General features: G+C 42.5%; 1 protein-coding gene across 1 annotated transcript in view; it reads right to left on the reverse strand.

Moving 5' to 3' along the window:
• Positions 1-14,649, reverse strand: part of nbeab (neurobeachin b) — a 185,019-nt gene that overhangs the window by 34,815 nt on the left and 135,555 nt on the right. The window contains exons 41-42 of the mRNA XM_069161250.1: positions 684-801; positions 504-606 (exon numbers count right to left, since the gene is read on the reverse strand). Of these exons, the coding sequence (XP_069017351.1) occupies positions 504-606; positions 684-801 (221 nt within the window). The remainder of the gene's footprint in view (positions 1-503; positions 607-683; positions 802-14,649) is intronic.

The raw sequence follows: 14,649 nt of genomic DNA on the forward strand, positions 1-14,649 counted from the left end.
CACTGAGATGAAGAGCGTACACAAAATGTGAAGCTGCAAACAAAAGAAAATGGCAATCACAGGCACACAATCTTAATTATAGTAAATGAAGTTGAAGCTAGGTGTTAATTAAGTGTCTAAGTTTCTAAGTGTTAATTCAGGGCAGCTTTCTTTATATCCACTCTATTAAAGTGAACGTGCTTGTTTTGCAGCGGTATATAAACAGGTCTGTTAGCACTACGAGAGTCTAAAGGGGATGTGAGTTTTTTTTGTTTCCCTTGTGGTCATTGGCCTGACTGCAGTCCTGTGGTATATAGTCTTCTGTCAGAGAATTAGGTCAGTTCAGTCAGGGTCAGTGCACATCCACCTCAATGACTGGACCAATGGGACCTCAAATGACTCTGCTGCAGGCCGGGGTGCACAGACGCAGCACCACACAGCACAGGGGAGGGAACAGTGGCCATAAAGACGTTACAATATTACAAATATTTAACAGTGTTCTGCTGATCTCTCCTTTGGCCCACCTGGCCTGTGGAAGTCCATAGCTGGTGCCCACTCCGACTCGAGGGAGACTGTGGACCACTTTCTTTACTGTGGCCTGGTCAGGAAAGTTGAACATGACTGACGCTGCGAACAGTGAAAGACAATATTTAATAGGAGAAAATGAAATATATTTGACTTGCTGTCACTGGAACTTCACTTACTTCTGTTGGCCATAAAGACCTCCATCGCTGTGTTCTGCAGGAGGTATCGTCTGGAGAAGACGGCCCGGATCTCGCTGAACATCCACTTCCCATGTAAACCCTCGGTGTATGCCAAGACCTAGAGGGGGAGACAGAGAAGAGAAGAATGTCCTCTGGTTAGTGTATAAAAAAAAAGATCGTGGCAGCTGAACATACTGCATATACGTAATATTCTTCAGTACTCTAGTGCTTGCATGTATTTGTACTTATGTATCATTAGGGGTCCAAGCACCAACGGTGGCGAAACCCTGTTGTTTTTGGTCTGATTTTTTTTATTGTTATTGAACATTTGTACTTAGTAAAGTACTTTACTTTTATTTAGTTGTTATTTTATCATTTCATTCAATGTTTACCTACACCAGGATACATTTCTTGTACACATGGCACTTTATTCTCAAGGCTACAAAACATGAAGCTGTTTTCTAAATGTTTTACACTTTATGAGTTTGTTTAAATCACTCACTGGTGCAAAGGCAAGTGGTCATAGGAACAACCTGCTGGGTGGGTGACACGTAAATAGTCAATAAAAACCATCATGCCAAGAAAAGGTGAGAGCAGACAAAGAATCATTAGTGTATGTGGCACCGCTGGGACTGCAGGTCCACACACACAAAACCAGGACAGTTGTTCTGACAGGTGAGAATGGGCCCCTTGCACACCTTTCCCCCCTCCTTCCATCTCACTTCCTTCTGACTGAACAATTTTGTCCAACATTTTGAGCCTGGGAGCAACCTTCATCAACTCTCCAGGTTATAATCACATATAGGTTCAGGGAGTGTGTGTGTGTGTGTGTGTGTGTGTGTGTGTGTGTGTGTGTGTGTGTGTGTGTGTGTGTGTGTGTGTGTGTGGTGTGTGGTGTGTGTAGTGTAGTGTGGTGTGGTGTGTGTGTGTGTGTGTGTGTGTGTGTGTGTGTGTGTGTGTGTGTGTGTGGTGTGGTGTGTGTGTGTGTGTGTGTGTGTGTGTGTGTGTGTGTGTGTGTGCAGGGTGAGGGTGATTGAGGTGGAGTAGGCAGTGAGGGAGGGAAGCAGAGTGAGATGTTGAGCTGGGTTAGGTCTGATGCTAATGCTCATTTAAAATAGTGACAGGCTGGAAGAGTGCAGCGCGAGCCGGGCCGCCTTAATTTCTCCCTGGAATAGCTCATGCCCGACCTCCGCGCAACATCCAAAATCTCTGGAGCTCAATTAAAATTGGATTAGGTGGAGATACTGGATGTGCAGCACAGCATCTCTGGTGCTCTCTCCTTCCAGTAATGCCCCTGCTTGACACCTCTGCAACCCCCAACTCAAACAGTTGTCATAGAGACAGCATGGCCCTGAGGAGGCTGCGTGCTGACTGGAGAGGGGAGGGGGGAGGGGGGGGGGGGTTAGCGAGAAAGGGAGGTGATATGGAGGGACGACTCTCGAGCTGCAGGCGCACTGCTGAGGGCCAGCTGCAGCTCACAAGAAGGCAGGGTAGCTTTTATCCCCCTCCTGCTCTGCAGCCAGATGTTCTGGAAGTAGTCTTCAGAGTGCAATGCTGAAAGGCGAGTCATGCAGATATGCATCATGGGAAGGCTGCACGAATTTACTCCATCAAGAGATTAGTGAGCCATTTGAATATATATTAAGTTATTATGATGTGTAGCGACTTCGGTTTGTCAGTTTCAGCGCAGTCTCTTTTCATTTTATTAATTTATCATCTTAATTTTTAACAGCGCCTCCTTAATTCTTCATTTATTGTATCATGCATGACAAAAAGGCAGCAGTTATATCAAATGGGGAAGTAATAAAAATTGAGTTTACATGGCTCTGTCAAACAGACTCTGCCCTGCAGGTTCTTAAGATGTAAAAAATATATGAAAACAGCTGTAATATTGTCGCTCTAAATTGATTGTCAATGTAATATTTTAGCGCTGGCTGTTTCTTGTTACCAAGCCAACGCGAAGATTTTGCTGCCAAGACAAAGTACAGGCCAAAGGGCTAGCTGTCAACAAAAGAGAGGCTAAAGAGGAGAAAAAAAAGAGCTGATTTCAAACCGCCCAGATCAAAAAATTTGTCATAACAACAAAGCTTTGGTCTAAACCAACATGCAGGGGCCCCTGTAGACTTGGGGATTTGACAAAGCCCAGCCCTCATTTTTGGAGGCCCAGCTGTAAAAAATGCCATTTAATGAACCTGTCTGCTGAAGCTGTCCCCTGCCTGTCAGAGGTGTCAGCCAGTGACAAGCGCTGGGGACGGCCGCCTCCAGTCACAGACAGGCCTGCCAGCTGGAGACTTCGGCCCCAATCTAATCACGCCACCAGGAAGGGACCGGCGCTCTGCTCTTGGTCTGTCACGCTCAGGGTTGGGGTTGGGGGAGCAGCGAGGGGGTGGGTGAAGGAGGGTCTGGTATGGCCGACAAGCACAGCCTTTTGTTTCCACACAGGTCCCTCCATGCTGCCTCATTAGGAGCCACAGGCGCATGCGCTGCTCTGCCAGCTGCAGGGAGATATACCTCGCCAGTATAACAGCCATAATGCAATTTAACGTCGCCGCACTCTGTCTTTTATTCCTCCTCTCCTCTTTCCCTGATTTGACAGAAGGGCCGGCTGCATTCTGCCTGTAGAACCTCATAGGAGAGAACTGGAAAATGTTGTGACAGATGAGATGAGGAGAGGCAAAGGTGACACCCGTGTTTAGGCTGAAACTCATATATAATAATGTGCAGATGCCCAAATGGAGCACATCATGCTTATAAGCGATAAGAAGCCACTTCATGTATGGAAATGGATTCTAATCATGTTTGACTTCTGAATTGCTTCACCCCCGTACTGACTGAGACACAGTGACAGATGTTATTAATAAATCTAACGAAGCATTTTCTCTAAAACCTGATGCAATTTTCTCCCATATGGGACAATACCATCTCCCTCCACTGCGTTTATACCAAAACAGGCAAAATAATATAATTCAGTGAGACCTTCAAGCCAGCATGACTGATATATTTATATGAGACTGTGGAACCAACCCCTGACAACCTGGTATCGCAGCACCTCTGCTGTATTCTTCTCAGATTTGTCTAATAGGCTTCCACTATGAAGCTTCACAACTGCACGGTCCCAGGCGGCAATAGAGAACAGCGAAGTGGAAGAATAAGGGGAGGATACGAGAGGCAGTTTCATTTTGAGTGATATGACTACTCCCCCAGGAGCAAGTGGGACGGATTTCACACATGGCAATTTGGAGGATCAGCACACACTGTGCATACTGTATTCAATGGCTGACCCTGGGCAATATGGGCCAAATCTGCGAAGAGGTTGAAGAGGCAAGGAGAAAGCATAAATCCTCATAACAGTGGGAGCGGAGAACAACTCTCAGCTAAGTGGAGGAATATCATCAAACAACATGGCAGATGGGTCAAACACAAAATTGAACACCTTAAAGGGTCTATTTGGCCAAATTACCAAAAATCTAAAATGTTCTTACATGCCCCATGTTGTATATGTATATATGTTGGGTTTGTTATGTATTTTTTTATTATATTTATATCAACCCAGCCTCTGTTTCTACACCAAAACAATGGAGGTAATTTGAGTTTAGCGTGTATATATACTAACAAAAGTGAAAAAGAAATGACGTGGAAAAATACAAACACTGTCCTTAATTCTCCGAATAATCCACAAAGCACATTGTCAATAGTTTGCATGTCACCAGCAGAAAATAATTCCCAATGAGGAGTGTAGATCATTCAGAAAAACAGTGGCACAGACATTTCAAATGGGACATTTAATTTAAAACTGTCCACAGAGAAAGTGTCACGAGAAGTAAGGGAGAATATATAACTTTTAATAATCTGGCAAAAGTGAGCCTTTTAAAGTAAAAAAAAAACATGGGAAAGGATGCATTCCTTACATTCTTGGTGTATTTACCTTTACAGATTCATGCAGACAGAAATCATACCTCTACGACCAAAACATACCCAAATCCACACTTTTATTTTAACTTTAATCCCTTTTGCATCCTGCAAAGATTTCTAATGTATGCGTAAGCATCAAAGCATGTTTTGTCATCTGATCCTTCCTTAATGTGACAACTGTTTTGAAGTGGAGAAATATAAAAATGTAAAAGATTCCCCCAGATTATAAAAAAAAAAAAAAAATCAGGATTCCACTTGGTTCCTCTTTGAAAGAGCTGTATCTCAACTTCAATAAAGTAGCAGGCTCCTAATGCAGGTATTGGGGGGGAAAACAAGATACAGATTTGCATAATCAGTGTCACTATACATTTGGGTGGTAGCTGGAGTGTGGCAAGATGACACAGCTCGGGTGCTCAGGCAGGACCAGTGGGATAAGGGAGATGAATATGCATTAAATATGCTGGCAGTTCACTGCCCCAAATGTCCAGCCAAGTTTGTCAATAACATTCATGTCAGGGATAGTGTTTCACGCACATTAGCAGGCCCTGCAGCGCTGTCTTCAACGCTGCCATGGCAGGACAGGTGGGAGGAGCCGTCTTCCTTGTATGCAATCTCTTCTTAAAGACTCAAGGCTCCGTCTATGTTGAAATATAAAGCCCCGCAAAATGCAACGGAAATAAATCCGAACAGTAACTTTGAACTTAGACCTTTGGTTCCCTGCAGTGAAACAAAGTCTGCCAACAACTTTTTGGTTTTATATTATCTTTTTATATAAGTGCAGCAGGAAAATACATTTCTGATTATGTAAATGTTAGCTTATGATCTATAAAAGCAAGGTTTATTGTTGGTTTATATATATTTTTTTTACATTGCATATGTAGTCGGATGCCTGTGCTGATTACAAAAGCATGTTCACACGTTTACAACCGTAAAGTAATGCAAAATACATACAGTGAAATGTTATTGACAAAATAGAGTTATAACTTCATGTAAAATTAGATTTAAAGTCGCATTCCACTCAAAAATATGTTTTTCCTCTCATTCCTACAGTTGAATGTTTGAGCTTCTGTATGTGCACAGTTTAAAACTAGAAGGTGGCTGGAAGTTGTCATCTGTTGAAGATGTAAAGTTTCTCTGTACTCACTGAAAAACTGATTTTAAAGGAGCGTGCCTATAGGCAAGATTTGTGACATCACAAAGTCTTTTACACAATTTATACAAGTATGATGTGGAAACTTCAAACCTCCAGTGCACAGTGCACAGCACAAAGAGAAACTACTTTACAGTGAAGTATGAGACATCTTATGTCCAGCAGTTACACTTTAGAAATAAAATATATTGGCATATTCATAGATTTTGGATTTTTTTTTTTTTTTTTTTTTTTTTAATTAGTAAGAAGGAGTAGATTTCATTTTGGGGATTTTTACTACATAATAGTTTTTTTTCTAGCAAAAACAAATTAGAAATATATCCTCATTCAAAGCAGAGTATTTAATTTACATATTAAAACATGTCTGGCGGGTTTCTTTAAGAATCCCCACTGAATTCACAGCAGTAGGGTGATTTTATTTCTATTTTATCATTGGTGTCAGGATACAGTGGAGTTTATTTAAATATTCAATATTTGAAATATGTTTGAGATTAAAAGGCCTGTTCATTTTCTGTGTTTTAAAAAAAACTTACATAACAATGCACGGATGTAACACTTCTTTTAGAGCTGACAATGCTGCAAATTAACCTTCAAGCTAGTCTGACTCGTCTTTGGAGCAGTGCAGCTAATGGTAATAGAGTTACTTAAGAATTAATGACTTTTTTCGATGAAATCTACATTATTTTGTCTTCTCCCTGTAAGTGGAAACATAATTTAATTAAACATACATGCGGCATACGTACGTGGTCAAGTGATGACCCACCCACAGCCACATACATGAACGTACTTAGTCAGCATATCATCCAGATAAACAGCTTGAAGATTCTCGCACTAAGGAGCTTGAAAGAAGAGATTCAGTCATTTGGTATTGGGTCCTTTCAGCAAGCTTTTCCTAATGGGACATTTTCAGGGACTTGTCAGCCTTAAGATGACTGAAATCTTCCTGGCCTGGGTACCAGCTTCCTCTGGCTGCGGCGGAGACTGCCAAGATGATCGCTTTAAATCCCACTTTTCTTTTCCTTTTTTTTTTTGGTTGTGTGTGGGAGGAATATGGGCTCAGATCAAGGCAGAGACGAAGAAAAAGAATGAGACAAGGATGGAGAGGCGGAGAGACGGAGGAGAAGAGGGACAGAAAGAGCAAGTGGTTAGACGAGAGGGCCTGATGAGCAATGAGCGCCTCACTCGTCCTCAATTAATCTTGTCTCTCTACCTTTGCTTTGGCGCTTCCTTTGGCACCAAGGTAATAATGACACCCTCATCCATTATCCTTTTATCCCCGTTATTCACAGGGAATTGCTTAATAATATGTTACAGATTCGTCCGCTTTCATATAATTCTTTCTGTCATTCGCAGTATATCATCTGGAAAACACACAGCCCCCTTTCAGGCTGGACGCTCTTTGAGGATTATCGTGGGTGACACCTTCGGGATGCAGCCAGAATCTGGAGCATCACTTTTTCAGGCATAAAGTGGAATTACCCTGACTTATCTGTCATTGCCAAAAGCACAACAAGCCATTCAGGGCCAAAGCAAAGGTGGAACAGGTTCTTATCGGCTTCTCCGAACGAGCGGGCTTGTAAATTTATGCTAATGAGGGCCTTTTGTCATCCAGGCTCACCCCTTGGGGCTGAACGGGGCTTGCAGAGAACGATAATCTGGCTGTTGAGTGCAGTAGATAATTTGTACTTTATCCTCATGTAATTATATAGTTTAAATCTTTTTACCAATGCTAATCCTACGACACGAGGAAGTGTCTTAACCGTGTCTATGGGTCTTAGCAGCACTAGTTAGAGTGCATCTGACTCTCTCGTAAAATCACGTGGGAGGAGTGGAGCGCTGATATAATTACTCTGACTTTCTGTAGCCTGTGCTATGAATCCTCCTATCATTTTGATCCACCTTAGCAGCCAGGCAGGAAGCCAAGCTAGCAGCCCGGGGGTACGAGAGACAACGCAAGAAAAAGTGAAAACATTGTAGGATGAATGAAAGAGCCGTTCCCAGTTTTTGTCAAGGAAAAAAAGATGGAGGAGAAAAGAAAAATGGACCAAAGGGAGCGTATGTAAGTGCAATATGGGGTGGCTTTGCAGAGAGGTCTCTCTGCTGTCCAGTGGGACTCCAGGCCATCTTGTGTTCCTGCCAAAGCCGACAGCCCCTGACAAGCTGCTTGGCGTGCTGTAATTTGACTAATTACACTGGATTAGACCATATTAATGCAAGCTGTTTTCTCCAGGGTCACTGACCCACCCAGTGTGTCCCTTGCTAGTTTCCCTCAATTCAGTGTAAACAAAAGATACGCAGAAATAAGTACATTTTCTTGCTATTGTTTTTATAAAACTAAGAAAACGTAGCAACATAGCTGACGTTATTTTTATAATGAGAGAGAATGTGTTACAAAGCATTCGGCACTTTCCTGTGGCACATCATTACAGGAATCTTTGATAACCAAATGTTTCGTCTGCTTTGTCTCTGCACGGACAAAAATAAGGACTTCTGTGAATCCCACAGAAGCACCAGAATTCACTAAATCTTTTTTTTTTTTCCACAGATGCAGCTGGAGGTATTAGAACTAAGGAGGGTCTCCACAGAAAATAATCTGGATTTTACTTTAATTTGAGCAAGTGATCAAGATCAAATCTGAATAATGAGACACTGTTTCCATGTGAGGTTTAGTAGCACAAATGAGTTGTCTGAGGAAATGGTGTGTTGCAATCTATGATTAACAGAAGAAATAAAAGATACGTTATTTAAACTGCTTTTAAAAATGAGGAAATAGTATTGAGAACACCAGAAAGAATAGTTATTTGTAAAAAGAAAGAGGGAAACCGAGCCTAATTTACATTTGTAAAAAGTCCAAAATGAAAATATGAGAATATGTGTGTTTTATCACAAGTGCTCCCCCAATTGTACCAAAATCAATTAGAATTTTGCATAATAGAGAGGCAGCTTCAATGTTTGTATGTGTTCCTCTGCCTTCAACACGGTGTAATAATAGTTTTAAACCAAGCGTTATAAAGACAGAATACCAAAGAGGCTTACAGCCTCAGTTTCATGAAACATTTAGGCAAAAGTTCCAAAGGCTGAGGATGATGAAAGAAGGTAAGCTTGAAAATGGGCTTCTGGAATCCACAACCCTTATTGTACAGAAGTCACATCAAATTAATACTGAGGGCCATTTGCAGCCTTTCTTCTCCTGAGCTTTTCAGAACGGATTAAGCTATGAAAACTCAGAAATTACTAAAGCACCTATTAGGCATTATGCTCACCCTTTCTTCTCCTTCTCTTTGAAAGTCATTGAATTTGCTTCACTTCACTCGTAGCACAATTCACAACTTGTTTGCATACTTGAAAGTATGGCAGTTTTATGAAATGTGTCCTGCAAAATGTATACTTACTTGTCTACAAGAAACCTTTCTTCACGATTTGTAAATAGATGAAAATCATTTTCTAACCCAATCATTTATCATTTCATGGATCTGCATATTAAATATATCAGTGCTGTAGCTTAGCGTGGCGATGTGGGCAGTTTGCAGAAAGTCTCAGACTGTTTTCACACCGGTGAAGCGCCACTATTGCCGTGGTTCTCTCAGGCTCTCTGTGCCCCTCTTTGCTCTCTCAATGCCTCTTCAAAGAAGCGCAGGGAGTGCATGAATTGTAATTATGGCTCCTAACAGGATTCAAGAGCGCCCAAACGATGGCACTTGAGAAACAGGTCGTGTGGAGTTAAACGGCTGTCAGACACTCAAAGCACACCAGCATGTGAACAAACCCACAAAGGCTGGACAAGTCCACTTCTAGGGCCCTCCTACCCACTTTCCCAGAGATTAAAGATCAACTGAGGCCCGCTTAAAGACCCTTCATAGCCTTTCTGTGTATTTATTCACATTCCAGATTATATTTTTCAAGGCAAGAAACTAAACCTCAAAACGAGGCATAAAAATAATAAAAGAGCTGCGTCATTTTGACTTGGCTAAAGTAATTAATTGGTGAAAAGATTATTGTGTCATGGAAATATTGTAATGTTATAAAGAAATATAAAAATAGACGAATGAGGCAATACCGGTGCAGCATGTTAGAGGGGGAAGCAGCCACGTGTGAGAGATCAGGTAATTGGTACCACCTGAGAAACCAATATAACCACAGTGTCAGATTATCCCGCGACCCGGCCTCCAGAATTACGGAAAAGATCATCTGTGCTCTCCAAACAGTTTCAATGACTCACCAGGGCACAGGACCCCTCACTACACATTAAAGAGACCAGCCTTCAGTCAGGACCTTCAGGAACTTCAGCCCAGTCCGACTCCCCAAAAGCACCCTTAAAGAAGCCGACCCGCAGCGTGAAGTCCCTATGCATGACCCCCTATTAAACTCCTAATTGGATTGAGGGCCACTATGAAAAAAAAAATTCAACAGTGTTCATTCATCTGCGGTTTTCTTTAACATTCCTTCCAGTAGTTTGCCTCTTCGACAATAACATTCAAACTCGTGTCACTGAGAACTGTTTTTTTTTTCCTTTTCAAAACACAACCAGATTTTCCAAAACTGTGAGTTTAGGCGAAACCTTTTTCACCTTTTCCCTTAAGGCAAAGCGCTATTTGATTTTCACAGGGTGCAAGTGACAGGCTGAAACAAAGCCCAGCGCTGCCCATTGTGGAGCCTTTCACTGTTGTAATGGTCTTAAACTGGCTACAAGCAGGGCCCTATTCAGTGGTGACCAGGCTGCTCAGCTCTCTTCTTCATATCGGAGATAAACTGTGCACCGAGCGGGAACTCTGAGGTCAGCTGATGAGTGAGTGGCGCACTGGGTTCAGTCATAACCACAGTCTCAGACTATCAGAGCCCGTAGACGTTTCCTACACATTTCCCCTAATTACAGAGAATAAATAGTTCCAAAACAACAACATCAATCAAGTTCATTATGAAAAACAGCATAATGACAATAATTACAATAATATCTCATTAAGAGAAAGAATAGGAGACAGGGGAGAATTAATAGCAGACAGGTGTACAACACACCGCAATTATGGAACCTGAAATTAGCTCATTGCCTGGAGGCAAACAGAAAAGAAAGGAAAGGTTGTACGTGAGGGAGTGAGTGAGTGTGTGTGTGTGTGTGTGTGTGTGTGTGTGTGTGTGTGTGTGTGTGTGTGTGTGTGTGTGTGTGTGTGTGGGAGGGGGGGAGGGGGGGCTGGTTTCAGGGCTGGGAGTAGGACTGATAGAGAGAGGCTCACTGACAAAAAAAGGAATTGCAAATAAGCAAACAAAAATGTCTTAAATGTGTAAATTAGAGAGAAAAATAAGAGGGAAAAGCAGCTTTTCCCTGCAGACTGGAGCCTTAGATGAGAAGGGAGCAGCGAGACGTGATCAAGGGGAGCCGTGGAGCGGTGCGGCAGGCGTCAAGATGAGCACTCAGCCAGCGAGTGGCAGCTTCTCCTTTTCCAGTCAATCATTCATTACAGAGCCAAATGCTGTGGAGGAGTGCCTCCTCTTTTTGACCTATCATATTACTGCCTCTGTAAACTCCTAATCCCCCATTCGTTAGATGGTGTCAACAGCCGACATGCTCTCGCCCTGCCGCCGCACTGCCTGCTCAGACACCTCCCGAGCCCTGCCACAACCACAGAATTGACACTCTAATAAAATCGTTTGAAATTTAACAAGGTTGAACGGCACAACTTTATCCACCTTTTCGACGTTTTGTTTTTTTTGTCATTAGAAAGATATTCCGAAAATTCCCAGAATTAGTGAACTTGGTCTTTTTTGTTTCACCAACATTTCCAGGCCCAGTTCACTAAAAGCAACACTAAGAAAGTCTTGACTTTAGCTCTTCAATCTTTCATTGGCTGACCTGAGAGGCCTGTTTTTTAAAAAAAAAAAAATGTTATATATATTTTTTGCCTTGAGGCTGTTCCTGAGCAGGTGGAAGCCTGCAGGCAGGAACCTGCACATCAGCATTTCTTCGTCCATCATGACTCTTTCATGGGGACCGCATCTACCGAGCTTCTCTAATAGAACCCGGTGAGATGACAACTATAATGAGTCCAACAGATGAAAGCTCAGCAGGACAAGGCAACATTCAGATACATTTCCACGCGCACACACACACACACACACACACACACACACACACACACACACACACCGGGGCACCAATCTGGGACTCTCTGTGTGAATGCTGTTATTTAGGTAAACAAAAGAATCAGATGCAGAGTGGAGAACAACAAAGCAAATGAAGCATCTCTCTTTTGGCAGAACTCCAAAAGAGGAGTTTGGGAGTCGTTGGAAACGTCGTTCTGATCACAGACAACAGAAAACAATCAAGTTCATCACAGGCTCGGGCAAACATATCACACACCCAACTGTCCTTTGGGTACTCACATGCATTAGGACACGAAGCCGCCTTCACAAAAACACACACACACACACACACACACACACACACACACACACACACACACACACACACACACACACACACAGATCAATGTGTGGATGGGTTTAGGTAGGGTCCCAATTTAAGCTGACATATACCAGATAGTAGATAGTCAAGGAAATGACAGAGCTGATTTAGGATGGTTCTGAGTTTAGCTGAATGTGACACTGTCACAACAAAATTAAACATGAATAAAGGCCAGTAAAGTTAATATACTTCATTTCTTAATGACACATAGCACATACGCCTTTGTAGTCAGAGAGGATCCTAAAATATCTGACCTTATTGGGAATATAAATGGAAATTTGTGAGATAAACTTTGTCACACCTACCACATAACACGGTTTGAGAAACGGTAATTACCATATAAAATAAGCAATTGGCATCCTGCCCCATATGTCCCACTTTTACGGTGAGGAAGATGGAAATGAGGTGGGGTAGATTTGATTGTGACATGCTCTCCGTCTGCGCTCCACAATGTGTGGCTTTGCCAGTAACAGGCTAATATTCAGCACAGCTCACCACCACCAGAACTAATGAAAGTAGACAAAATGTCTCTGCTGCCATCTTTGTCTAGCATCCGCTCAGGGTGAGCCTCTCTCTTTCCCTCCTCTCCTTTTCACCTCCCCTCTTTCCCCTCGCTCTTGAAGGGAGGGTGACAGCAGCATAAAATGGTGGCGAGCAAATGTGCCTTCCATGTGGCAGCAGCGGTGGGGGTGACAGGCCAGGCTGAGGCCAGCACTATCAGCAGTGTGTGGCTGTTGCTTTGAACAAGCTGGATGGTCGCCATGGAGGCTCGGGCCGAGCTCATGAGACACCAGCGGTTACAAACAATAGCAGCTCAATATCAAATCAAGAAAAAGCCGACTCACCCCAACAGAAAACTGCAAGCTCTCTGATAGTTGTAAACTTTTTTATTTATGGAGGCTTGACTGAATATCAAATACCTGCTAGGCAGGTTCAAAGTTTTAATACGCAGCAGTGCATTCAATGATCATGTCTCGATAACAGTGATCCAATCTTTAACCAAGATGCTACTATTTTAAATTTAAATACCAGATATAAAACTATAAAATGCTTCCAGTTATGGGTCAAACAACAGAGGAGGCCATATGTTTGACAAATTGTAAAATCCCCTGAGACAAACTTGCGATTTTGGGCTACATACATTCACATGATCGGACTTGAAATTTAAGATATAAAACATTTCAATATCGCTGAAAGTATATCCAATCATGCATAAAAAAAGCAAACTGCGTTAGTCTAGTAATTAGTGGTTGAGTCATTCAGGAGGTTGTTAGTTAACCCTGAGCTCAGAGGATGATGAAGCCAGGGCATAAATCACAGAGTGAAACAAGGCAGACTCCTCCGATTCATTAATGGAAATGATCTGTCAATATGCTGGAGTCAATTCACACGTGTCAGCTGGGCTCAGCACACAATGGGCCGCCAACTTATGAACTCCCTGCACCACTCCAACGAGTCCATAAAACAACTGGCAACGCCGCTGGGGAGCACCCCGAGACACCACCCTCATGCACAGACCACCAGATGACACAGATGGGGCGAAACCAAACAAAGACGAGACTCCCTTTGTACAAAGAGGGACCCCTTTCAAAACCTATTCATGCAACAAATTGGGGAAATCTGGCCATCCAGCACTCTGGGTTTGCTCTTTTATTAGCATGAGCCTTACGTCACAGTAAGTGAAATCAGATTTATGGCTCCCTGCTACAAAGGTGGTTAAAATCAAGCACACTTTTAAGAAGAAAAAAACAAATTAAAGCCATGTTAACCAACAAGAGTTTAGCTATGTTAACCAGGAACAGCCTGTGTTACATGAGCCACAGAATAACAAGCCACTTCACTTTTTACTACACTTTGCACAATAATGACCAAAGCATCAGCTAAAGAAAAGCTAATGAGGAAAACTACAAGGACAACACTGATCCTTGCTTTCATGTAATCTCTTCTAGAGCTGATGGACCGTTTGACTAAATATAGAGCTTTTTAGTGTTAAATCATCTTGACAAGCTTGCAAGCAAATTTAATCTGAATGCAGGTTATATGTGTTGTTGACTGCATCTGTTAAAGGAGCAATGATTTTTCATCGTCGCAGAGACTAACGGCTATTAATATCAGTCATAGGTACTGTAGGGGTAGCTTTAAACACCATCACGCTTTAGTACTTTCAAAGGCAGCCCATCAGTTAGAGAGGTTTATTTCCATGTAGGTCATTAAATATGTGCACACAGGCTTTCTCTTGTTAGGCCCTCTGCATTTTTCTTTTCTTGTTCTTTCTCAGCTGCACTCTCGTGCTGCTGCAGCAATCTGCATAGAAAGACATTTGTCATCATTAGCCCTGCTCTGACAGTTGGCACCCAGCACCTCAGATCTCAAAGACTGGCAATTATGAACCCTTCATCCCTTATTTAGGCAACATCACCTAATTTCATCACAGGCCTCAACAACAG

Source organism: Embiotoca jacksoni, unplaced genomic scaffold (assembly GCF_022577435.1).
Source record: "Embiotoca jacksoni isolate LCO1_2020_lvr unplaced genomic scaffold, fEmbJac1.0.p SCAF_28, whole genome shotgun sequence".
Taxonomy (NCBI): Eukaryota; Metazoa; Chordata; class Actinopteri; family Embiotocidae; genus Embiotoca; species Embiotoca jacksoni.